This window comes from Epinephelus fuscoguttatus, linkage group LG17 (assembly GCF_011397635.1).
Source record: "Epinephelus fuscoguttatus linkage group LG17, E.fuscoguttatus.final_Chr_v1".
Classification (NCBI taxonomy): Eukaryota; Metazoa; Chordata; class Actinopteri; order Perciformes; family Serranidae; genus Epinephelus; species Epinephelus fuscoguttatus.
In genome coordinates, this window is record NC_064768.1 from 35,706,773 (window position 1) to 35,733,492 (window position 26,720).

The 26,720-nt window shown below is 42.8% G+C and overlaps 1 protein-coding gene across 3 annotated transcripts; it reads left to right on the top strand.

Moving 5' to 3' along the window:
• The first annotated feature begins 264 nt into the window (after positions 1-264).
• Positions 265-26,695, top strand: ube2e1 (ubiquitin-conjugating enzyme E2E 1). 3 transcript variants are annotated; one of them, XM_049603373.1, is made up of 6 exons: positions 265-353; positions 1,609-1,785; positions 2,121-2,171; positions 22,391-22,523; positions 22,921-23,068; positions 26,089-26,695. In XM_049603373.1, the coding sequence occupies exons 2-6, from the start codon at positions 1,616-1,618 to the stop codon at positions 26,184-26,186; spliced, it is 600 nt and encodes a 199-aa protein (XP_049459330.1). In that variant the 5' UTR covers positions 265-353; positions 1,609-1,615; the 3' UTR covers positions 26,187-26,695. The 3 variants fall into 3 exon arrangements, with proteins under 3 accessions (XP_049459330.1, XP_049459331.1, XP_049459329.1); XM_049603374.1 differs by lacking the exon at positions 265-353 and adding an exon at positions 435-558; XM_049603372.1 differs by lacking the exon at positions 265-353 and adding an exon at positions 1,449-1,522.
• Positions 26,696-26,720: the final 25 nt, after the last annotated feature.

Sequence of the window (26,720 nt, forward strand, 5' to 3'; positions counted from 1 at the left end):
AAACTGTCATGACTTCCTTCAAGACAGGAAAATTTAATGTCAAAAAAGTGAAAAGATAGAAAGGTGTGTGAGAGAGACGAGAATCATGAGAGGAACAACGGGGGCCCCACAGACTGCTTGTGCACAGGTGCCAGAATTTGGTGCTACGCCCCTGTTGTTTTTACACTCTTGCACCCCTGTGTCCTTGCATGCAGCAATAAACTTTATCTTATCTCATCTTAATGTTTCTCCGTGCTTTTATTTTTACAATGATGACCGGAAGTCCCTCCCCTCTCCACTGTAGGTGCTTTGACACTGGTGCGTCCAGGCGGCGGAGGCACACACACATAGGCTGTGCACACACACAAAGAAAGGTATCAAATACTAAATATTTGCATTGCAGCGCATCATATTGTGACAGTTACTGTACCATGTGTGTTGTGGAGGATGTTGGGAGCATTAATGTGTCCGTGTGAGCGTCACAGGAGAATTTAGGAGTCGGTCCATCCTGTGAGTGGCTGCACTCCGATCAGCTGCATGTCGACGGATATAGCTTTAAACAACGCGAGGAAAGATTAAGTGAGCGGCGTGTTGTGTTTGTTTTGGGTGTCGTGATAAAGGTGTGATGTGTCGGGACGTGTCGGCAGCGCTGTGACACCTCGCTGACTTCTTTAGGTGAAAGTTTGATCCGCCTGGAGCTTGTTGAGGTGTAGTGTCGGGGCTCCCTGCCGACTGCGACATCGCCCCGTCGATGCTTTCTCTGCTTTTCCATCCCGACCGACTCGGGCTCGTTTGAGAGCAGAGGTCTGGTGTGTGTGTGTGTTTGTGTGCGTGCTCGTGTGTGTGTGTGTGTGTGTGTGTGTGTGTGGCTCGGTGGTGTCGGGCACAAGTAGGCCCAACTATTTCACCAAATGATTTCCTTTGTCGCAGCCCGACAAGGCTAAAAATAACGCCCGACTGCAAACATGAGCTGAGGTCAGGATTCAGCGTTATGAAAGAGGGAAACGCTCCGCCGATAGGATCGATAAGTTCCCCACTAGCATCCACACAGAGGCGATTGACACTGATGGATCCAGTTAACCCGGGTCAACGTCTAGTCCAGGCCTGGACGCGTTTATGGAGCCAGTGGCTGCACCGTGGGATCCATACTTGCAGCCTATAGCCTCCATATGCACCCTATAGAAAACGGCGTGCCAGATTCCATTACAAAATCTCTAAATTTAAAGTTCGCGCACACATTGGCGACACTTGCTACTTTATAAAAACATAACAATGGTTGCTGGGGAATCATAAGGTCCCTCTGTTAAATTCGGCATACAGGTTTACCTCAACACAGCTGCACATTTAAATAAAAACCCAATTTGTTTCCCACAACCCCCTGCAGCCCACAGGTATTTTTTTTAGCAGGAAAGAAAGAAGTCAGTAGGAGTAACTACAATTTTATTTTAGTATTAGAGTATTGGACACATGCCGAATTCTGGAGTGCAACCTGAAGATCTCAAGCTGTTATCATTCCCCCTGCAGCAATGCTCCACACTTGCATGTGAGGCTATTTTAGATGTTCCAGGGCGAAGTTGGTCTCGCTTGTTTACCTTCTACCAAATCCTGTGTTTCTGCTCGCCTCCCCAGGCTCGGTATGTCGGATGAAGATTCCCGTGCCAGCACCAGCTCTTCCTCCTCTTCGTCGTCAACTCATCAGCAACAGCAACAGCAGCAGCAGCAGCAGGAAGCGAGCACCCCGAAGAAACGAGAAAGCAAAGCCAGCATGAGCAAGACCTCCAAGCTCCTCTCCACTAGTGCTAAAAGGTGGGCTTGCTCGTGGCTGCATGCAGGAGGAGCAGGTTTCAGTCTAACAGCTCATTTTTTTTTTACCTTGGATGCTCTGCCACTTATTCCCAGGACTGTTGAGCGTCTTTAGGGAGTATTAGTCACTTTGCCCAGCAGCTGAAAACAAGTCTGGAGTTTGTCCTACTTATTAGAGACAACTTCAGCTGAAGTGCAGGTAGAGAACCCTGTGAAATTTCTGCGCATGACAAAGTCCATCAGGCCTCCTCTGCCTCCTGTCCAGCCTCATGAGTTTGGATTTACAGTATTCAATCAGAGCTCAGCTTTTGATGCTTGTATTTCCTTTGCTTTTGCAGAATTCAGAAGGAACTGGCCGACATCACGTTGGATCCGCCGCCGAACTGCAGGTGAGTGAGTGATTTTTAATGGAGAGTTATTAAAGCATCACATGGATCACAGGCGTGTGTGTTTCAGTGGCAGTATGGACATTTTTTTTTTTAAAGAGGACATTTAGTCAGGAGAAGTTAGGAGAAATTAATGCACGTAGTCCCTCGTGTGGGCGTCTTGAAAGTGAAGGTTAAAAAGCCCTTCTTCGTCTGTGTGCCAGAAGTGGAAAATATCTTTTTGCTTCACTGCCTCGCACGTCTCGTCAATCAAAAGAGAGAAATATCAAGGTCGCGGCAGACTGAATGGGCTGCTTTATAAGTCCTGAGACTTTTCAGTGTTTGATTGACTGGGTACAAGGTTTACTGTTTATTACCTCTTGATAGGAAGTTTTGTTTTGTGTTGCTCTTTTTACATTTCAGTGGAGCGCATACTTTATTGGTGCTGACTGAAATATGTCCGATGGCACAAGGAATCTTAAACTGTGAAGAGCACCAGATGTTGGGTTCACTCAGGTAGCTCCTGATTTCATTCAAAATTAAGACTATTTCAACAAGGCTAAGCTTCTTATTAAGAAACTGCTATTTCAGATATTCGGTGTCTTTGTTCAATAAAAAGGTATAAGAACATGTTAGTGCTCTTAAAGCTGGAGTGTGGGATCTTTACATGTAAATGAAATGCCGAACATGTTCACACAAGGCTGAGTGAGCCTGTCGCTGCCAGGTAAAGCTCAGAAAATGATGCGTAACCTTAACCCAACCCATCAACCAGCCAGATCTTAAATGGGCAGAGACCATAGCGACAGAGCAGCAGCCAGGAGTATGGCAGAAGCAATGGTGGAACATTCTAGGAAGCATCCAGGAAAAGTTTCTGAAGTGGATGTTTAAAGGATCGAAGTCAATATGTTTGCACAGGAAGACAGGAAGAGAGTGCTGCTGGGGGCGGGGGAGATGCAACAAGCTCGCCTGCAGGCAGTCTTCGTTATTGACAGTGTTTGTGTAATTACTTTCACTGCCAGAGGGGGGAGACAAAAGTTTTGTGCTCCAGCTTTAAAGGGAGGTGTCATAAGCCCCTTTTACGCTGCCAGATTTTCCGCAAATGTTGGGCCGTTTTGCCGGCAAGCTGTGAGCGTTTAGACACACAGATCTGGATTGGCGAGTTGATCCGAGGCGCCCAATTTTCCGCCTCGTAGGGTAGACATATTGGCGGAACCCTTTTAGTTTAAACAGACTGAGGCGGGCTTCCGCAACGGGAGGGGCCGTTGATGACGCTGCACGTGCGACCCACTGGCGGTGGATAAACCGGAAACAGCTGATAGCAGGAATTAGTGAGCAGCTAGTAGCAAGAGGGAAACACAAACCTGACAGACACTGTAAAGATGAGCAACTGGGGAGACAAGGAATTGCGCACCCTCCTTGCCCTCGCAAACAAAGAGGCCATTAACCGTCAGATGACGGGGACGGTGAAGAATGGGCCGACTTACGAGAGAATCGCCGAAGGACTGACCAGCCGCGGCTTCCCTCCCACGTCACTGTTTACGTCACACGCTGAGCTACACGCTTTGTTACTTGCTCACGCCCCCCATTGCCCCGAAAAAGGCGCATTCTGTATAAACAAAAGTAGGCAGGCAGCATTTCGCTGCACTCCCCGATTTTGTTTTTATACTGCCAATGCTGAAAAAAGACTGATTGGGCTTTCCTGCAAATTTGCACAATTCCTGTTTAAAAAGGGCTAGTGAAAGTAGGGATGTCAGTTTTGTACAAAAAACAAAAGTTAAAGGACGTGCACTACAAGAGGCCTCCCCTTTTTGGTCAACTGCCCACCCTCCAGTCTCCGCTGGTTGGCTAGCCTCGGCTGCTCTGCACCAGCCACTATTCAGGTTGTTTGAGAGCTAGCTAGCGGCAGGGCTCATTCACTATTACCACTGGTAACGCCGTCCTAGTGGTGGGATAGTGTTGCTGCGGAAACATGGTGGCCACCCTCCAGTCTCGCCCCAGGTCGCCTCGGCGAATAAGCAGCTTCATTTCGAGCCCCAAAACCCCTTTAGCATTGTAAGTTATGTTAACACCATTAGCTGTGTTGACGGTGCTGACAGTGCTAACTAGTTAAGTGTTAAAGGGGGTTTCTGCCTCACCAGGGCGAGGGTCGGCACAGTGTTTCCAGAGCAACGCTGATGGGTCGGGATGATTTTAGCAGCAGTAATCGCCAAATAAACGGTGCTGCTAGCGAGCTCCCACCAGACATGGGTGGTGCACAGTGCAGTAAACGGAACTATAGACAGGCTGGTCAAAAATACTGTCAGCGATAAACCCAGTAAAGGTTAACTGTTGACCTTGCTAATACAAAGTCCTGTTTTGGTATCTGCGCTGTTCTTGGCTGGTTATCATGATAACCGTTGTTGGTATGTTTACTGAGCTGTAACTGATCATAGTTTATTCTGAGAGTTGGCCAAAACAAAAGGAAACTTGGCTGCTGTGTGACCATGGTGCCTTTACTAATGGACCTGAAGTGATAATAAAAGCCCAAAAGTGGCAGTTAGTTATTAACCTCAGATAGTCCAGTGTTAGTTGTTAGTTGCCAACGGTGTTGAGCTGAGGTCTGCAACTTGACCTGTGCCCAAAGGGATCAGTGTGTTGACACATTCAGGCCCAGGTTAGTGTCCTACCTATGGAGCAGCTTTGTTGTTTGCCAAATTGCGTCTGTTTGACCTGTCTCTCAAACAAGCCAGGCAGGTTTAGACACATGTCACCAAAATGAATTAACACCACGCGTTACACGTGTCAGAGCTGCTGCAAGTCTCTCGCTGTTCCTTAACATGCTCTACCCCGCTGAGGTTTTTTGCACAATACTGAGACACGTTCCTGATTCTGGTGAGCAGTCATAAATCTCTGTTTGTTATGGATATCAGCGTTGGATGCATTGTATTGTGTCACTGAAGTGAAGCTGTGGCAATCCTGTGTCGACACACCCTGGCTACAGCGAGGATACAGAACTTCAGTGCTGTGTTTATTGCAGCAGTTGGAGAGAGGTGTGAGGTGTTCAGAGGAAGGAAATAAAAATGTCCCTCTTGATGCCTTTTCTAACAGCTCAGGTGTCTTGAAGCGATGACGGGTGTGTTGTTGATCGTCGGCAGTAAAGCCGGTGTCTGAACTGCAGCTCATAACGTCGAGACCTTAAAGGCCAGCTGATTGCACGGCAGCGAGCTCGAAACCACAAGTTATGCAGCCGAGACCCAAAACAGGCATTTAGACGATGAGCCGCGGCCACAGAGGAGCTTTAGGCTTCACCAGGAGCCGTTTCCTTCAACACTCCTCAGTCTGTGTGTTTGTGTGAGTCATAAATCTCAACTTTAGGAAAAGCTGTGCCCCCCGCCCCAAGCCCCCTGTGGCGTCACGGATTAACTCCTTACACCAAGGCCAGCTGGAAGCTCTGATCGCTTAGTGAGAGAAAGATCTGATGAATGCAGGATTGTTGACGTGAGATTGTGTTTAGAGGTTTGTGTTATACAAAGGAAGCAGTTTGACTTTATGATGTTATTCAGGTTTAAGGTGCTGCAGCACAGATGAAGCTGCTGGTTGCTTTTAGATCGGACAAGTGTGTAACAGCAGCTCAGCTACAGCTAAAAGAACTAACGTCACTGTTTTGATGGAAGGAAATTCAGTCTTTCACCTGTGGTACCTCTTTTAATTTATGGACACAGGTGATGGACACTTTCAGGTCAAATACATTTTATTTTTATTACATTAATGTACATGTTTTGGGGCAACATGTAACCACAAAGAATTTCCTTTAGCTTTCAGTGTCCTAACTCACTGCAACACAAGCGAGTGTAAGCAACAAACTCAGTTCTAACTGGCTGTTGAGTGAAGCAGCACTGCGCAGTGAGCTGTTTGAACTTTTGTCGGGTCCCCTGTTTATTCCTGCTGCACGCTTTGAAAGCTCCACAATAGACAAAGCACAGCTGATTCCTGAAGCTGAAACAAGGAGTGACCGATACAACAACTCCTCATTTAACTGCAGGAACCTATATAAAGTGGAGGCGTGCTAGAGGACGATCAGCGGGGGGCTGAAAGTTTCTGGTAAATGACCATCACTAACAACTTACCTGTTGTTGCTCAACAGATTTTTCTGGTTAAAAAAAAAAAACGTAATTACAGGATAACTGAAACCCTGGACGGATCGCAGCGAGACAGGTGGACTGTTGGACACATGAGCCCCATTTCCACCAAACACTTTCGGTATGGAACCAACAGTAAACCTTCAGACATGGTACCTAGACCCTAGCGTTTCCACCACAAACGGTCCTCTTAAATGTCACTCACTGCTCCGTCCAGCACTCGTTGTATTTCCTCATCAGCGGCGACACAGATGGAAGTCTGCACCTGGTTTATCGTCCACAGAACGAGGCTGCACGCCGACATTTTCAGAACAAAATAGAAGAGGCTGCAGTGAGAGTCTCTCTCCATGGGATATTTAAAAATAGCAGCTTTGTGCATTTAGTCCTTCTCAGGCAAGCTCAGGGGTTTAGTGTTGCTGTAGCCCACAGGAAGTGAGGATTAGAATATACGACCTTCACATAACCGGGCCGAAATTAATTTATATAAACGGTTGAAGATCCACTCATTACTAAAAGTGCCCGTCATATAAAAACTAAAGTGATGGTCAAAGTTGTCACAGTGAAATTTAAGGTGTGCTGATGGATTCACGTCGTCAACTAGTAACCAGTAACATTACAAGTTAACATTCCACCTTAAAAGTCACCAGCAGTCGGCCCAGTGAATGAAGTTATTTTTTCTCAGACTCCAGCTGCTGTGAGAGGCAGCAAAACATCCTTTCATTTTATAGTTACAGTTTACTAATAAAACTCTCCACAGTATGAACAGTGGTTACATGAGCCTCAAAACCAGCCACAACTCAGCCCTGAGCAGAGTGACCGTCCTCTACTGACCAATCAGACTGCAGTGTTCACAGCTCCACCTTTTAGTACCACATCTGTGTGCTCGGTACCCCAACAGAGGGGGGACCAAACATGGGGACGGTACGGAACGGTTCCATTGGTACCATCCACAACTTTTCACAGTGGAAACGGTAAAAAGCTCGGTGGAAGCAGGGCTTATGTTTCTGTACCTAATATTTACACAGAGCAGTGTTTTGTCACTAACTGACCCACTTGCCTATTACCCACTATATTTTCTAGTAAGCTTACCTGAACCTACCCGACCAGCAGATCACTAGAAAACACGTTTAGTCAAGGTACAAGTCTTCATCAGCAATTGTAAAAAAGTCTCCCAGTTTTTCTCGAGACAAATGGCCAAATGAACTGATGAAGGAAATGCTTCAGAATTGCGATAGACAGTTCCAAACATGCGTGATTTATCTCTCCATCTCAGCAGCAGTGTGGAGAAAGGCCTCATCTCTTTATTTCGTCCTGTTCCACTTGCTGAAAATCCCTGTATTCAGCAACACGTGCAGAAAAGGGATTTTTGGTGGATTTTGCTTCTTTCTGCTTCATTTAGCACAGAATCTACTCATTAGGGTATGAATTGAGCCGGCCAGCTACGCCTTGCAGACGCTGTTTAATGGATTACACATTGATGAGTCAGTTGGTTGTCGTCTCATTTTTCTCGAGGTAGTTTCGGGGCCTCCTCGCTCTTAAAACGGACACTGACTGATGGAGAAAAGCCGTATCCTGACTAGTTTCCATTATCATCAGCGCCTCTCTCGCAGCAAACTTTGTTTTATGAGCACTATGAGGCAGAGTCTTTCATCTGTCATTTATCAAAATCTAATTATACTCCACACAGGGAATGCCGTGCAGGCCCACTTTTATTTTTCTACCGCCGCGCTGCCACTGAAGTGTGAACTGCAGACATCACAGGCCTGCCTCGCCCCCTCCCTCCCTCCTGCCCTGTGTTGCTTTCATTCACCATGTTTTATTCCCTTTTTCCTCTCGACCAGCTACTTTATTTATTGCTCTCTTCCTGACACTTACACTTTATTCTCTCCATCTTTCGCTCTGCCTTGTGTCCTCTTTGCTCTATGTCCTCTTAAGATGTTGCCCTCGGGTGTCAGACAGATTCCTGACATTCCAGGGTCGCGGCTCATGACAGCTAGGGAAAGTTAGAAGCTGTCTACAGCAGCGTAATTAGTGCTAAGTAGGATCGGACAGATATGGTGTTTAGTGATACTTTTAGCTTGAACTATTTGGGAATCATTTAATTCTGATATCTTCTTCGGCTCTGTTGACGACACAGCTAAAGAACTAACCAGTGTGTGTGTGTGTTGAGATGCCAGGCCTGGTGTGAGCCATCAGAGCTGCATGTGATCCCCCTGCACAGTCACTCATGTTAGCAGCAGTCCCTACACACACACACCTCTGCAATGTGTTGCCAGCGTGCATGTGTGAGATTACTGAGGTTTTCTCAACAGCTTCTTCATATCTATAAAAAGCCGCCTCCCTGGAGAGGAAGTGGCTGGCCTGTACACCGTTGTTACTTCACAAAGCCCTGAAAGAAGCGCTGCGCTGAGCTCTGAGCTGCTGCTGCACAGATGGAAGTTTCCCTTCTACGTGCCAGGCTTTAGCCAGGCAGCAAGGGGAAGTAGATGTTGCAGGCCAGAGTATCACACCTCTGTGTTTTTTTGTTTTTTTTATACAGACCGAAACGTTTGCATGAAACTAATGATCTTAGATAGACAAGTCTCGAAAGTCAAATGCTCAATCTGACTGGTAGTCTTGTTTATTTTAGTACTTAGTTGTGTCACAACTTTTTCGTCAAGTTAAAATAAATGGTTCAGTTTACGGGAAAGGACTAGATGTCTTTTTAATCTAACTGAACTTTTTTAATGTCTAGCTTGTCTGTAGCTCGTCTTTCATGGAAGTTTATCTGTATTTCTAAACTCAAAACAACTAAAATAACTCACAGTAGCCGAGGCCGCTGCAGGTCATTAGGGTGGACTGTCATCATTTCATGTTCCCCGCAAATAACTGACACTTGTGACCATGGATCTATTAAGAGACCTGAATGCTACATTTGTGGCGGGGCCCCGTTCATTCCTGTGAAAGTTGCTCAGTTGCACATGAAGCCAAAATGGTTCAACTGCTCGTTTATGGAATTACTCAGATGATTGGCAGTGTTTCAGCATTGTGTGGCCCGTAGTGCAGGTACACCAGAGGCTAACGTCCGGTTTAACGCTCCTTTAATTCGTATGGGGATAAAATAATTCAATCGTTTGGCTCTCTCAGACTTTCCAAATGTTGACCGCCCGAATGGATTAAATCCCAATAGAGAAACGAGTCATTTTGTGGGGGTTGTGATGCTCAAAAATATGTATCTACTGATTTATAGATGTCGCTTTCGCCATGAAAATCAATGGGAAAGGGTTTGTTCTGGCCACAGGGCATCACGTGAGCGGCCCAGGAGTTTTGATTCCACGGTTTGGCCACTATAAAAATTGGCCTCAGAGCTCAGCACATACCCACACAGAGAGCAGGGGTGTCATTTAAGCAAGATTTATGCTTCTGCTTACCTACGCAGAGGGCTTTGTGGAGGCGTTGTTTCCCTCTGCGACCAACGCAGAGACGTGACGTGCACCTCCAAAAAATTGTAACCAGTGTCGAGGCAACGCAGACCGCAAGAGCTATGATTGGTCCTTCAAACTACGTCATCTCCGGCATTTTGCAAGGTTTCACTTCCTGCTGCAGTACCACAACACCGCCATTTTCAAAAGTCTCCATTGTGATCGGTGGGTTGAGCCATTCAACGGGCGTACAGACCATTGGCTCAGCCGCCTCTCTCTTTGTCGTCGTAACATTTGTAATAAGAGCATTTGTTGTTCAGTGTCGATCATTTCGACCTCCAGTCTTTCTCTCGGTCGCTATCGCCACTGTGACTAGAGCAAAGCCGGAAGATAAACAAACAATGAACGAGCAACGACCATAGACGTCACAGAGTCTAGGTAGGTATAGACTGTGTAGCAACTGCGTGCACGTCGCGTCGAGTGTACGCAGAAGCATAAAGAAACTTTTATAGAACAGCGCATACGATCCATACTAAAAATGTACGTACGAACAAAAGCCAAAATTTCTACTATCAGGCTTCCACCTCACCATCTGCGTTGCCAATTTCTTGTCTCCAAATGTTCCTAAGCTCGGGTCAAAGTTTCTCCCATCAAGTCTGTTTTTATAGATAGCAACTTTTGCGTGGGAAGTGACGAACGCCTCCTTCAGGCCTCATTTTGTGCATACGCGGTGTTTATAAATGAGACCCCAGGACTGAGCGCTCCCCTTTGAGGTGTGTGTGTGTATGTGTGTGATCTTCTAAGTTAGTATTGTGAACAAGAATTAAGATAATGTATTTGGCACTTTGCCTGCAGTTGCCATGTCTTTGTATGTATAAATATGAGAACAAATGTCTGTCATGATATTGATATCACTCAGCCCTAATGATGAATCCACTCTGCTTTAATGTATCAGACTGGAATCTGACGCTTTGTTTCAGCGGAGGAATACAAATGCTACCATATCATATTCATGCAGCACCGTCCTCATAAAGCTCTGAAAGAACATTTACAGGCTGATTGCCATTGTATTAAATTGGCAGGGTGGGAGACGGTGGGTGTGTGATGCTGTTGCATGGAGTCTCCTCTGCACTCAAGTGGAGTGGAGTCATTATATTGTCTCAGTCAGGCAGCTTATTACAGTGTTTCTCCCTGTCATCAAAACACCATTGCAAGCAGATAGTGGTGATTGAAAATGAAGCCCAGTGTGTATATTAAGGTCGACACTGAAGGGACGAGACTCTTTACTAAGAGTAAAAGGCATCATGAAGCAATACAGAGAGAGATTCATTTAAACATAAGGATATATAACAAGGGCGTGCTCAGCACAGAGATACACCGTGTATCTTACTGGTGTTTGATTTGAGTTATGAACATGTTTGGTGAAAGCTGTAATTACCTAAAAGAATGAAATCAGATTTATTTGTTTTCCTGCAGTGGTAACGGCCTCCATATCGCCTCGGCTGGGTGTAATTGATGGTGTCAGTACTTAAATTTGATCGGTGCAGTTAATATCTGTGTGGGCAGATATTAAAGATGAACATTACATCACTTAAATTCCAGAAGCCTAATGTTGCATTCACAGTACTGGTCGAACAGGAAGAGCCTCCTGTTATTCTGACTTGGGAGCGTTCATGCGTTGCCCTCCGCTGGCCTTGTAGTCTCATGTCCTACATATCTGAAGCTGTTTGACAAGTGAAATCTGGATACTTTAAAACAAGTGGATGGATTCTGTTAGTTTTAATATGAGGCTGTCACGATAGCTACTTTTGGTGGATGGTATAGTGTCTGTTTATGCCACTGATATGATATTATAATAGCATAATAATGCAAGTACACCCTTTCAATGAGCAGTGGACTTGTAATTCTCAAGAACATTTAGACACTGGAACTGGAATATGAAAAAAAAGCATATTTATATGCTAATAGAAGAACTTAGTGAAGCTCCAGGGACACCGCAGTTACCTCCATAATCCAGCCTGTGCAGCAGAAGTCATGGACGGTCTGGGAGGTGGGTGGTTTGCTAGTTGATTTACGAAGTGGAGGATAAAGTCGTTGGCGGTTTTGAGTTTTTGGCTTATTGCCGGGGTTGGCAAGCTAACAACTTGTAAGGACTGTGTGCCTTTCACTTAAAAAGTGCAACTGCAGGCTACCGTAAGCTACACTGTGTTGTCTTTGAAGTGTTTACTTTTCTTTGACCTCGCAAATGAGTGAGTGTGGAAAAGTAATGGTCAGCAAAACCCTTCTGTTAATTCTGGCATCATGTTGGCAAAAATGTTGGTGACATTCTTAATGTACACGCACACAGCGTCGATGATTATCATAACAGGCCTCGTTAATTTTGGATATTATTCAGTTGTGATTGCTAGCAAAGGTTTCTAGTGATTTGTTTCTACAGTTTCCCTTGATATCTTGATATCTCAAGAACACCTGGAGGGAATTTCTACAAATTTGGCACAAACATTCACTTGGACTCAACAATGAACTGATTAGGTTTTGATGATCAAAAGTTAAGGTCAGTGTGACCTTGTCTTTCTCATTCATGTGAATGTGTTATCTCAAGATCACCTTGAAGGAATACCTTCAAATTTGGCACAAACATTCACTTGGACTCAACAATGAACTAATTAGGTTTTGATGATCAATGGTTAAGGTTATCGTGATCTTGCATTCATCTCATTCTTGTAAACACAATATTTTAAGAAGACCTCGAGGGAATTTCTTCAAATTTGGCACAAACATTTACTGGGACTGAAGGTTGGATTAATTAGAATTTGGTGGTTGAAGGTCAAGGTTAGTGTGACCTTGTCTGTTTCATTCATATGAATGCATTATCTGAAGATCACCTTGAGAGAATACCTTCAAATTTGGCACAAACATTCACTTGGACTCAACAATGAACTGGTTAGGTTTTGGTGATCGAAGGTTAAGGTCATCGTGACCTTGCATTCGTCTCATTCTTGTAAACACAATATCTCAAGAATGCCTTGAAGGAATTTCATCAAATTTGGAACAAACATTCACTCAGACTGAAGGATAAATTTATCAGAATTTGGTGGTTGAAGGTCACAATTAAAGGTCACTGTGACCTCACAAAACATGTGTTTGACCATAACTCAAATATAAAAACTTCATACAAAAGTCTAATAGCATACAATGATGAGGTAAAGACTTTTTAAATCCAAAATATCGAGGGTCAACTTCACTGTGACATCATAATGTTTTGCAAAAACACTTTTCTGGCCATTACTCAACGTCATATCTCAGGAACAGAAGGGGAGACATTTGGTCAGATACTGAATTGGTGACGCTAATCTTGGGTGTCCACCTTGAAACTGTGCTGATTGTTTAGATCTGTGCTGCCGGGGGGGAAGATGTGTGTGAAGCATCCACGTGTATGTGAAGCCTATACATTCATGTCTGTTTTCACAGACATGAATGTAAACTATAAGAGAAACTTGACTGGTGTGCGGAGGCATACAACCACTGGGTGGTATTTGTATTTTCCTTTTTTTTGTGGGAGGTATCATAGCTCCGTTCAGGCTGACAGGAACGTTTCTTCCCACTCAGCTGTTTGTAGGTAAAGTCTGAACGATATTACACGGTTGCAGCAGACGAATCTCACAATATCATCGTCCTCCTCAAATGTCGAATGCTCTACAAGGACAGACAGCTTAAATCGTTGATGGTTGACAGCTAATGTGATGTGGAAAAAGAGTGAATGAAAGCCTTGTAACAACAGACGTAAACCATACAGGATGTCATTCTCCAGCCATAAGAATTTACTTTGCTTTCATAGCCTATATTCCCAGACACAAATTCACTTCAAGCCTACTTCTGTCTAGCTTTCATGTGTTGTTTTCATCCTGTAGGAAATAAAATGCTCAACACTTGTGCTGTATTATTACAACTGCCGTGTATAGTTGTATATCAGGGTGAAAAGTGTCATATGAAACTGCATGTTGGAGCTGCTTGTGGCTGCTGTAGATGAATTCTGTCGGCTAGCTGAACACATTCATCCCCTGCTCTCGTCTGCTGTGCCACAGAAGTCAGTTTTGGGTAAACTGCTGTGTGTCTGTTTGAAAGGTTAAAGGCTCAGAAAGAATGAAACGGCTGAAATGTCAGCACTCTTCTCGCAGTGCGCGTGTACACAGAGGTGGCAGAAGAAGCCCCCCTGATATCGAAGTGAATGACAACAGTGATAGCATGGCATATTACTGCCTCACACAAAGCACTGGGTAGCCTTTGTGTGCGACGGAGGCGGGCGGGGAGGAAGCCCAGGCTCTCTCTGTGGCTCGTCTGTGAATGTGAGACGCCTCTGTTGTCAGGCGAAAGAAACCTCAGTCTGGTTGATTCAGTGGGAAATGATACAATATCTATTCTTGGCACAACAGCAGGTCCTGACTGAGGTCTTGTGGTGTGACCAGTATATTAGCAGCCAGCCCAGGTCAGGGCTGCGCTGCAGGAATGCTGCTAACACAGTGTAAATGAACTGCATTCCTCCAAGGGACATGTGGCAGGTTTTATACCAGGGGGTGTTTCTCCTCTGTTGTGTTCACATCTGGACAGCACACTGTGGCTGTTATGTTCAGTCTGAATATTTTGTTCTTGTTTTGGGGCTTTTGGACAGAAACATACAAACACTGTCCACTTGGTCAGTGTTCGCATGTCCCTCCTATATCACTGGCTCCATGCCAACACTGGGGCACAGTATGTCCTGTGTGCTCGTGATGGTGACCAAGAGGTTTGACCTTTTTGTTGTGTGTTGTGTTATACGACCTAACATCCCATTAGTTTTCTACACGAATTATCTTTATATATGTCAGTGGTTCCCAAACAGGGGTCAGGACACCTCACAAAGGGTCGCAGCTCTTTACCCACGAGATTCACTTCCTGTGACAACAAACACATTAATTAGTGTTTCATGTGTGAAGTCTTTGTACTCAGTATAACACAAGATAACACAAATGATTAAATATATGTTGTGGTTTCCTGTTCTAATTCACCACATGTGGACACACGTACAAAGCCAGACTCCGCTGAAGAAAAACAATCATTTAACAAAGCTGAATACAGGAGCTGCTGGTCTATGCTGCCTCCATCAGTTAGTCTGTCTGTGTTAAGCTGGATTTATGGTTGTGCGCAGACCCTACGCACGTTGCCTACACTGTTCTGAGCATTTTTACTTCTGCGGTGGTGTGTCTGTGTTGGGAACTGCCCATTGGTTCGACAGCCCATTGTTCCGACAAAATTAAACTCATTGTTCCGAAGTCCGTTCCGAAATCATCATGATGCCCTGTGGTTAAGGTCTGGTTAGGTTTAGGCACAAAAACCACTTGGTTAGGCTCAGGAAAAGATCATGGTGTGGGTTAAAATGAAAAAGAAAGTGGCAAACACATAAGCCGTGAGCCTGCTCCGCCTCAAGCCGGTCGCGGCGCACCATACGCCCGCCGCAAGCCGTTCAGCACTGCGCACAGTCAGACTAATGGGATGTCAAACCAATGACATGGACCCTCTGTGTCACACTGTAGTTACACCTCCACTGCAGTTTCTATGAAGCACTGTAAAGTTGAGTTGATTCAAAACACACATTAAACACACATTAAACTTGACTTAATAGCGAGAATTTCAAACACAAGTACACAAATCAGCTTCACTATAACTCGCAGCATTCACAGACAAACACTTGTCTTTATCTGGACACATTTTCCCCACAAATACAACATGCTAACGTTATTAGCACCAGGCTATTGCATTTTACATTGTATAAATTATCCTAGCAGCTAGCGATCTTTTCCTCTTCTCATATAAAACCAGGGACAACAGCAACATGTAACAAAGGTAACGGCACACAATTTTGCTCCATTACAACTCACAAGGTTCACTGACAAAACAACTGTCTTACACTAAACACGTTTTCCTAACAAATACAACATGCTAACGTTATTAGCACCAGCCTATGGCATTTTACATTGTATGAAGTAGCCTAGCAGCTAGCAGACTTTCCCTTTACTCATCTAAAACCAGGGACAACAGCAACATTTAACAAAGGTAACATTACAAAATTCAGCTCCATTACAACTCACAAAGTTCACCGACAAAACAACTGTCTTATACTAAACACGTATCCAAACAAATACAACATGCTAACGTTATTAGCACCAGCCTATGGCATTTTACATTGTATAAATTAGCCTAGTGACAAGCGGAAATTTCCTCTGCTTATATGAAGCCAGGATAAATCACACACAAGACTTAAAATGCTATTTTTGTGGAGGCTTTGTTGTCTTCACAATTTCTTGTTTCTTATCTGTGAAATTAAAGTAAGTAAAGGCTGTTACTGTTTTTGTCAGTGGAGTCTGACTTTGAAGAGAGCATAGACGGGGAACTGAAGCCGTTAACAGCTTCCCAGTTGGAACAGGCTGTCTGACGGAAAGATGAAGTGGTGAAAATACTCTATATATAGCGTACACTTAAACTGGTACTGATTTTTTTTTTTTTTTAAGGTGGCTAAAATACATTTTGCTCCACAGCCGTATGTTGCTCCTCCTGTCCTCTTCAGACAGGCGGCGTGCTGACTCACATCTACTGTATGAAAAACACTGTCTATGGATAAGAGCCTCATATAACCTCACCTCAGAAGATCTGAACAATCCCTTTACGCATTAATCAGATTCCTGACAGCTGCCTCGGGGCTTAAAGGCTCCATGTTTACTGTGTGCCAAATAATTTGTGGTAATTTATGTAATTGAAAATAGATGTGGTGATGTTGTGTGCACCTGTAAAACAGGTAGGGGAAACCTACAGTATGTTGTACTCCTGGCTCCTGTTTTGTGCAGAGCCTGGACTTCAAAACTACTTTTAAGGCAATTATTATTTAGGTATTGATCTTAGAAGATTCATATTCCTAACTTACTGTTAACTTATACGGTTGGGGGGAATTGATACAACATAGTACTGCAGTATTTTGTGTGGCAATATTGTATAGATACATGGATGCCAAATTATCAGTTTATTTTTTTAAAAATTATTATATAAATTGTAAATATTTGAAATACAAATTAAACTTATGGTAGCCGAAAAATAAAATCAATGGCTTTTAGATACATGTTGTTGCAGTAAAAAGGACTGAAGTGACAAACTTTATCTTTAAACTTTATCTCTTTAGATAAAACAGATGTGGACATAATTTACAATTGACAAAGGTAATAAATCGCAATATATCGTCATATATGGTATCGCTATACTCAGCATACTTGAAGCATTTCATTGAGAGTGGTATCAGTGTGAGTAAATATCTACAAATAAAGAAATTATTGGTGAACATACAAATGCAATATATAGATAATTAGTGCATTTACAGAACAGATACAGACACCGTTCTCTCAGAATATATAAAAATACGAAGCAAGCATTTCTTAGCTGACATAAGGAAATAATTAAGTCGTCTTTGAGCTGATGTGAGGTTGTTAAATGTCTCTGGAATATTAAAAATAAGTGTTTGTGGTTCAGGCTCAATTCTTGAATCAAGAATGTTTGAAATTGGAAAATATTGCACGAGTACATCTGAGGACACATATATCCGTGTGTTTGAGCGGCTTCGTTAGACTGACACTTGTCGCACAGAGAGAAAGCATTTATTTATCACCAATATGCAACCTATGTACTATTTTAAATAGCATTAGGCGACGTCTGCCATTAGTAGAGCTTTCTGTTTTAAACTACGACTCCATTGGTCCTCTACAATCTGAATGTTTAAATCTTTTCCCCAGTTCTCTCTTATACGACAAGTGTCCATCTTTTCATCCTGCAGAGCCGTATAAAGGACAGATATCAAGCTGGGAGTATCTGGTGGGAGCTTGACAAGGGATCTAAGTCAGTTAAAGTCTCATAAGATGGTGGCATAGTCTCTTATCTGGGGGTGCTGGAGGAAGTTAAATCTGGGGAGCTTGAATTTGTCAGTTGTTGAAATGAAACAAGAGTCTGAATTCCAGCATTCTCCTAAATGTGGACGGTGCAGATGAGAGGTTCAATTGATGCATTTATTATTTTATTACTGTTGAATTTAGATTTGGAATGTCTGGAAGGAGATAAGAGAATAGTTCCTGGATTATATGAGGAGCAGTCCTCTCTTTCTAATAATAACCATTTATGAGAGTCAGTGGAAAAATGAAAATAAAACATCCAAACACGGACATTTACAGCCCAATAATATCGAATGTAATTGGGCAGGGCTGTTCCTCTGTTAATCTTGGGTTTGCATAAATGGATCTTATTGATTCTGGGGCATTTGATACTCAGCATATTGCAAAACTTTTAAGATCGCAATAATATTGTATCGTGACTAAGACATCCTCTAGTTCTTCCCACTCCAAGATCATTTTGATTATTGATTATGAACACTTGTTCAGTCTGCAGAACACAAGTAATGGTCATATTTTTTACTGCTTTTGTCTGACCGACAGAACGAAACCCAAAGATACACAGTTTACTGGAATATGAAAAAAGTACAGTCAGAAAAACCTCACATTAAAGAGGCAGGAAGCACCAAATTATTGCATTTTTTTCTAATTAAAGATTCATCTTTTGGTCCTCTAGTGGGTTCATCTACCCCTGCTGATGGCTGGGAGGCCTGTAGTTAACCCTGAAGGCATTTCTCTGTCAGAATCTTGGATGTTAGTCAGAATCAATGTGTGTTTTCTCCACAGTGAGAGACTTAATCACAGCAGTAGATTGATGGATCTGGACTATTGTGATCTCTCGGCTCTTTGCCACTTGCTGAAATTCATATGGCAGTAACAAATGTTTTACATGCAGCAGTGCTGGGGACACAGGAATCATTTAGGTGTCTGTTCTAACAGTGATTTGTGTTTGTATTGATTTGTCTGAGAGCAGATTTTAGATTCCTGACTCTGGTATTTCCGGCATGTTTTCCTCTCTTTGTGGATTTGTTTCTGCTCTCGCTCTCAGTGGTGATAAAGAGCAGGCAGAGTGGCGCTTCAGACAGTGAGATTATTGCCTGACATTTACCTCTCTTGTTGTTGCTCCGAACAGACAGCATGCAGAGGCTGCTGATTATTACACAAACACTGTGCAGAGTAACTGGATTTGTGCACTGAATTATTCTTGGAATTGCTGCGTCTGAACAATGGATTATTTTGCGTTTGTTCGTCTTAAACGTTCATCTTATTTCCATGTCTAAATATATCGCTGCACACTGTGTCTGCACATACAGTTTCCCACAGAAACAAGTCTTTCATTTTCATCCGACAAACATGCTTTAAGAGCCCCACTCATCATATAAAAATGAAATGGCAAACTGGAAAGTGTAGTTTGGAGCGCTTCATCAAGCAGTCAATTATGTGAAAACATCTCCACCATTAAAACGCTAACAGAAGCTGCTGTTGACTTACTGTGTCGCCACTGTTGAATCAAGGCTCTTGTGAAGCGGCTGCAGTCGTCAGCCGCGCCGCTCTTCAGCTTTATCTCCACAGGCAAATGAAGTCGTGTTGATCTTTTCGTTTTATCACTTCCCACTGTGTTGGCATAATGACTCACACGGGTGATTGCACTTTATTGTTTTAATGAATTGCCAATAAGATGACATGGAATGGAGTTCTGACTGCAAAACATGGGAATGATGGTAATTATTTAGTCATTTTAGTCATTTGGATGTTGAGTGCAACAGCAAAATGAGCCTCAGCACAGAGAGGATAAACAGAAACATAAAATCAGAATACAGAGGTTAAAGTGGAGGGATCGGGTCGAGGCTGAACAGTGAAACCACGATTATGAGGTGGAGGCAGTGTGTGAAATACAGGGCCTCCTCAGAACACTTCATCGACACCTAGAAGATTAAAAAATTCAACTTTATATTGATTTATAATGTAAATCTGATTTGCATTTAACAGTTAAAGTCTGAATTTTTCATTCATTTACAGCATTTTAATCAAAATTAAAGCGCTAACACTAATTTTAAAAAAAAACAAACAACATATCAAATGTGAAAACAATGTAAAAGTGATGAAAAAAGTAGCACCCACAAAGCTTTATAGAAAGTTTTAGCTCATAGTTTTGGTGTCCAGCCCACAACTCTACCGCTCTGGTTTGCCCTCACTGCTCTCATAGTTTGACTCTCAGCAGGCAGCATGAAAAAGCTCTCTATATTACACTGTACAAATATTAATACACTGTTAATAATTATACACTGGTTGTCAGTTGTGAGTGACCACTGCCTTAGAAATTTAACATCATTGAACCAGTATTGAAGAGTTACAGTGCCAGACATAGTGAGTCAGCTTTAAATGAAGTTTAATTGATAAATAAATTTAAAAAAAAAGTTTGATTTACATCGACACAAGCTGCTGGTTCACCTTGACTTTCCAGTTATGCTCGTAAAGATGCTTCAAATCTGATCCTTCGTGCAGCACGCTGCTGAATTGATTTAACTTGTACTGAAATGTTTTGGTTTCAGTTACCGTGTGTTACGATCAGACCCAGGAGCAGTGATGTATGGAAACAGTTCAGTGTTACCAACAGACAGTTTTACACACACACACCTTTTATTTTAAGTGCTCTCATTGCTCTGCCATAAAACTTTAATTAAACACAGTCCCTTTTACGAGACGGGTATGTCGACGCGTTTTGATAAATAAACACAGGTCTTATTTAAACGCTGGGCCTGGTCGCCATTGATACTGATTATTGTTTTTTTATTTTATTTTTTAAAATGTATTTAAAGAAAACAACACTGTACACATTATAAACCACTGACATAGACATAGGGTTGTAAAAAGAAAAGAAAAAACAACTTCACAACAAAACCAACTAAATAGTGTCATCATTATCATCCTTCATCTAACCTTGGCCTTTATCTAGTCCATCTTTCCCCCGCCTTGTAACAATAAAACCTTCTAACATAAAAATGTGTTTTAAAATCAATTGCTCTTTTCCTTTCAATTCAAAAATTAATCTTTTTCCTAGTAGGGGTGAGTTCATGTACAAAAATCTCTAAACATTTAGAGTGGGTCATTTTTTTCGTGTACACGGGTTTCACCGCTGGGTGGTGCTATTGCATTATGTCAGTAAAGCCCCAGTTATCCGAATACCAACCGAACGGGCCATTTAACCAACAGTTACAAGCCGCCACACCAAAATATCGCCATTTCGACGGTCTGTCATCCCGAATTCTGGTCCCTGAGTCCTGACAGTGAGCTATGGCGAGCCTGTAGAAGCTGTATTTCCCATGCATGGCAGTGATTTTCACCGGGGACGCACATGAGTAATTCATGCTGACATTACCTGTTTTTCAGCGAACTCTTCTGGTAATTTTATTAAAAGGCATGGCATATAGGTCCACAGTAACTTATCATTATTATTATTATTATTATTGGGTCTTATAAGATCTTATCCGTGGTGAGAGGACACGGAATTGTGTGCTCTTTTATGCACGTGGGTCAAGGCGATCACGAATATTTGATGTGGGAAAGATGTAGCCAGATGTATTACCTGTTTTAAGCGGCACCGAGATACGTGGCTCATCCGTCCGTCCTTCTGTAGCATGAGTCATGTGCGCCACTTCACCACCGACTCGTGCGTAAAAGCGCAACCAGTTCCGTGTTCTCTCACCACGGATGCTGTGATTTGATGGCCCGGTACTCATTGTAGCCCACTGGCGAACGACCCCCTGGACGACCGCGCCATTTTAATAGAACGGAGCACGTAGGCTGGCCTACTGACCTGTTGCCAAACCTGGTCTCACACCATTTCTTGTCATATTCAAAGTCTATCACAGTTAGTTAACAAGTTTTTCATGTACTACTTTTTCATAACTGTTTATGATCTCAAACACGTGTAAACGTGTACACGGACTCACCCCTATTTCCTAGTAATATAGTAGTATTTACAATGCTTGGACAACCATTTCTTAATTCACTGAGCATTATTGTTTGAGGGCACATGGACGCACGCCATCTTTTAAGGCATCCAAAAAGCTGCCATGTGAGGTCAGAACCAAAATAAATGCAACGTATCTTCAGTTTCAGTTTATAGCTTAAGATTCAGAAATAATTTAAAGTAGGGCTGCAACGATTAGTCGACTAATCGATGACTAATCGACTATTAAAATAATCGGTGACTATTTTAGTTGTCGACTAATCGGTTTGAGTCATTTTTCATAGAAAAGTACTATAAAAGTGCCCCAAAATACTCTTATTGCAGCTTCTTCCGTTCAAATATTGGCAGCTTTACACACTCTCCCATGACAGTGAACTAAAACCCTTTGGCGTGAGCACAAAACAAGACATTAGATGACATAATTTTGGGGATTGGGAGAGACAGACTGCCATTTTTCAACATTTTGACACATTTTTCAATAAAACGATTAGTCGACTAATCGAAGAAATAATCGACAGATTAGTCGGCAATGAAAATAATCGTTAGTTGCAGCCTTAGCTGTTGGTATTTTCATACTAAGCATTGATCAAACCAGCTTTGTGGCCGTGTCTCAAAAACTTGACTTGGACTTGATTGAAAGACTTGGTAACAGCTCTGATGCAGACTCTCTACACAGTCCCACAGTCACATAACCAGTGTAAATGATATCTAGTGGTTAAGTTGGGTTTTTATCTGTGAAAGACTCTGTCCACGTGTTAACCATAAGTCAATGTTTCCTGTGTACCAACAGTGCGGGGCCCAAAGGAGACAACATCTATGAGTGGAGGTCGACCATCCTGGGCCCTCCAGGCTCCGTGTACGAGGGAGGGGTGTTCTTCCTGGACATCGCCTTCACACCAGACTACCCCTTCAAACCACCCAAGGTGAGCTCTGAATGTTTGTAAACTATGACACAGATGGCTCTATTGGAAAGAGGTGTCATTTTCGTATTTGCCACTGGAGGGAGCCCTTGCACTGTGGACGAAATGAAACCAGCAGCTCATTCTTCTGAACTGAATCTCTGTTAAATGGGATGTTCTTTTATAGGAGCTGTCACAACCAAGCTGCATTCAAAAATATATAAATGTACAAATGTTACCAAACATAAACACCTCATGAAATATGACCTGACAGCTTTTCTAAGAATGAAATCTATTGAGCAGCATTTTTAAAGGAAATCGTCCACATCCTGAGGTGTGTTTGTGATAGAAAAAGGTTGTGGGAGTTAAAACAAAACAGTGGAATACAGACTCACCTTTTCGTTTTTGTGTGTGTGTCCAGGTGACGTTCCGTACAAGGATCTACCACTGCAACATCAACAGCCAGGGGGTGATCTGTCTGGACATCCTGAAGGACAACTGGAGTCCTGCCCTCACCATCTCCAAGGTCTTACTGTCCATCTGCTCCTTGCTCACTGACTGCAACCCTGGTGAGAGCTGCAACACGACTGATTTTTGTGCCGCTATTAAACATGTTTGACTTATAAGCAAGGTAAAAATAATTCAGACAAACAGTCCATTTAAATACAGAAAGTAATAGAAGAATAAATGTGTAATATGGAGTCAAAGCCAGATCATCTCATCAGCTGCAGTAACTCAACACTCTTCCATCAAGGTTTTAGCAGGAGTAACTCCTCTGCATCTGGTAATCTTGGATGTTACAGACCATAAAACTGTCGTATAGGCAGCCGAACATGATTTATAGGATTTATAGGACGACACGTGAAGGATTTTAAGGCTCAGTTCATAAAATCTACTCTTGACTCCATCTTATATTCCAGAGCTTTAAAGTCTTACACCTTCAGATTAAGCTCCTCTGACTGTATCAAAATCCAGATAGAAGACAGAAGGTGACGTGTTGGTGTTCAGACTGTCTGAGGAAAAGCGAATATATGTTTTTATTCTTTTAAGATTTTTCAGCATTTACAGCAGCTTTTGACATATAGGTAGTAAACTGAGGTGACAGCAGAAGTCTTCCTCGTGATGATGAACCACTTTTATCATTTTTGAAGCCTAAATGCAACAGAGGTAAAAAAACAAATATTCGACTCTAAACAAGCTGCACCATGGTCACATGACTTCAACATCGCCACCACACTGGGGCTGCGAATCCGTGTTTGGCGTGATGACGCTCTGTAGTCTCATTTAGCCGCTTGTTTGCAGCCACCTTTTATAAGAGATGTAAAAGCTTCATAGTTGATGAGTGGGGCATTTACTGACGTATTTTATATCGTAAAACAAAACGTCAAAGTCTCTTCAGCTTGTGTGAACCACAAACCTTATATCAGACATGTCACGAGGGAAGTGAGTGTGCAAAACTTCTCTGTCCTGCATTATAGGACTCAGTCCTGCACCACGCACATCTGTCATTTGATCTTTCGGTCCCATTAATACAGTGACAGCTCTCCCTCTTCCTTCAGTATCCTGTCGTAGGCCACTGTGGATAATGTTGCAAGTAAATGAGCCGAGCTGCTTTATGGCAGCATGTGACAACGTGATTAATTACCTTCTTTTTCATGTAATAAATAACTTGTTTCACAAAAACACACATTCCCATCTTATTTTCTAATTAAAGCAAGACTCACCCGACTGTTGGCTCCACGTTTAAATACAAACTACACATGATAACATGATGACATCACTCCTATTGTATTATTTAAGAATGTGGCCCCAGACTATAAACTAACATAATGAAAGAGACAGCCCACCCAAAAATCTGGTCTGGTATTTCCAAAGCGCTGTCAGTCACAAAGCAATCTGGAAATCCATCGGTTAAAAAAAAAAAAAAAAATTTTCCTTTACCTCTGGAGGCACAGCCCGGAGTTTTTCGACTAACCGGAAGTGCAGGGGTCTCACGCCCTTCACTTCCAGCGGTGCCCCCAGGGAATCTCCGTGTTGTTTACAAATACTTTGGGTAGAAAACCAGCAGAGTTTAGCTACATATCACATTTTTCACGTCACTATATCACCGTGTAGACTAATCTGATGTTTGTTAAGTCTATAAACACAATGACTGAACAAACGTTACTATTTCTGTGCGCATGTAATTAATATGGTTATTGTAGATTAGCTGGGCTAACTGTTAGCTGTTAACGTTAGCCGTTAGCGTTGTCTATAACCATAGACTGTATAAAAGTAAGGTAATAACTCAATAAACGGTCCGTGAATAAAATATTTTTTCCAGCGGATATCTTAGTTACAACAGGATTGAGCTAGCAAAGCAGTTTTGTGTTGCTATGTGTGGTATTTATTCAGTTTTGGGAAATCACGATGTCTAGAAAGCATCAGTGGCTGCAGCTGACAGGAACAGTTAGCAAAGCTAACATCAGGACGCCATCTGTTAAAAGCCTCCCGTTGTCGGATACGACATGAAACTACTCCAGTTAGCTCAATCATGTTGTAACTAAGACATCCGCTGGAAAAAATAATTTTTTTCACGTTGACGAGACGGCATTACTGGAGCGGTCGCTATGGACGCGGAGCTTGCTGTTTCTGTAGGTACACATTTCCTGGGGACACCTGCACGTCTCGGCCGCGCCCCCTCCATTGTGATTGGCTAAAGCACAGCATCGTTCAGACTCAAAGCCCCCCCAAATGAAATTTTAGGGGAAGTTCAGCCTCCCTTGTTGTCTCAGAGCAATCGTCCCTGGTACGTATAGTCCATACACTTCCAAACCCTCCAGAATCAACTGCAAATCTAAATACTCACACAGTGAAGCTGGCAGTAGCCACCACTACAGAAACAGAGTCTGTGTAGCTGGGAAAAAAACCCGCTCCACCTGCCCCGTGTATTTTGGCTGTCACTTGTAGTGCTCTAAATCAGTCTAGATTGTTTTGGTGTGAGCTGCGGAGTGTTGGAGATATCGGCTCCAGAGACGTCGGCCTCTTCTCAAATATAATCAAACTAGACTAGTGCCAAAAAAACCTAATACTAAAAAATAAAACTATTTTTCTACCAAACTACAACCACCAAACAAATCACCGCACAGAACGAAGTGTGCATTCACATAACGTTAGCTAGCTACAGCTACAGATACAGTTGGCGGGTGGAGTTTGGTCGAAAGAAAATAGTTTCTACATTAAGCTGCTCACAACAAGGTGAGTTACTGGGTCAGGATTTCTGGAAAGTTTTTCAAATGTATGTTTTTGGCACGTTGAGCACCACAAGCTGAGAGCCATCTAAGTCCGTTATGTTTGAGACAAGGCAGACTCTTTACAGCCTAAACTCCAACACTCGGTAAGTCACACCAAAACTTAGATTAATAAATAGCACTTCAGGTAAAAGGAAGGATGTAGTTTTAGTTTTGGGGGTGAACTGTCCCTTTAAAATCTCAAAAATATATTTCATACTTTATGAAAACTAATTTTTAGCAAATGAATGTGATAGATCTGAAAGAGGAAGGAACGAGCGTGTAGAAATACTGACGCCATGTTGTTTGTCTGTCCCCAGCTGACCCTCTGGTTGGAAGCATCGCCACACAGTACACAACAAACAGACCTGAACACGACAGGATAGCCAAACAGTGGACCAAACGCTACGCCACATAATCACCAGAGGAAGCTGCTGGTTGGACGACTTGGGGATGTGGGGGCATCGACTTTGGTAGCAGGGGGGCGTGGCCTCCCAGCAGAGGAGGGAGGCGGGGAAGGCAGAGGGGCGGGTGGATTTTTATCTCAGAATTGAAGTCTTAACTCCTGACGTTTTGTTGTTTATTGTATTTTTTAAGTTATCTCCGGCCCAACTCCAATCAGATCTGGCAATAACGCATTTAGTGTTTTCTCTTTGGATTTTTAGCTCGTGCTTGAAGATGGACGTTAATACTAAACTGCTAGATGAGACGTGTCACAGCATGATTCCCAGTCAGTTACGTCGGTGTAAATTCTCACGTTAAGTTCCAGTTGGTGTTTGCTTGCCCCTCCGAACTCCTGCTCTTTGACAAGGTGTTTGACACATGTAGACATGTTTAGAAATGGATGGATATTGGTTGTGATTTGTGTTCTGTACTGATAAAAAGCTGTTCTGTTTCTCCCTTAAGAATTAAACATGACCAACTGAAGTGTCTGACTTTGATCATTTGAAAC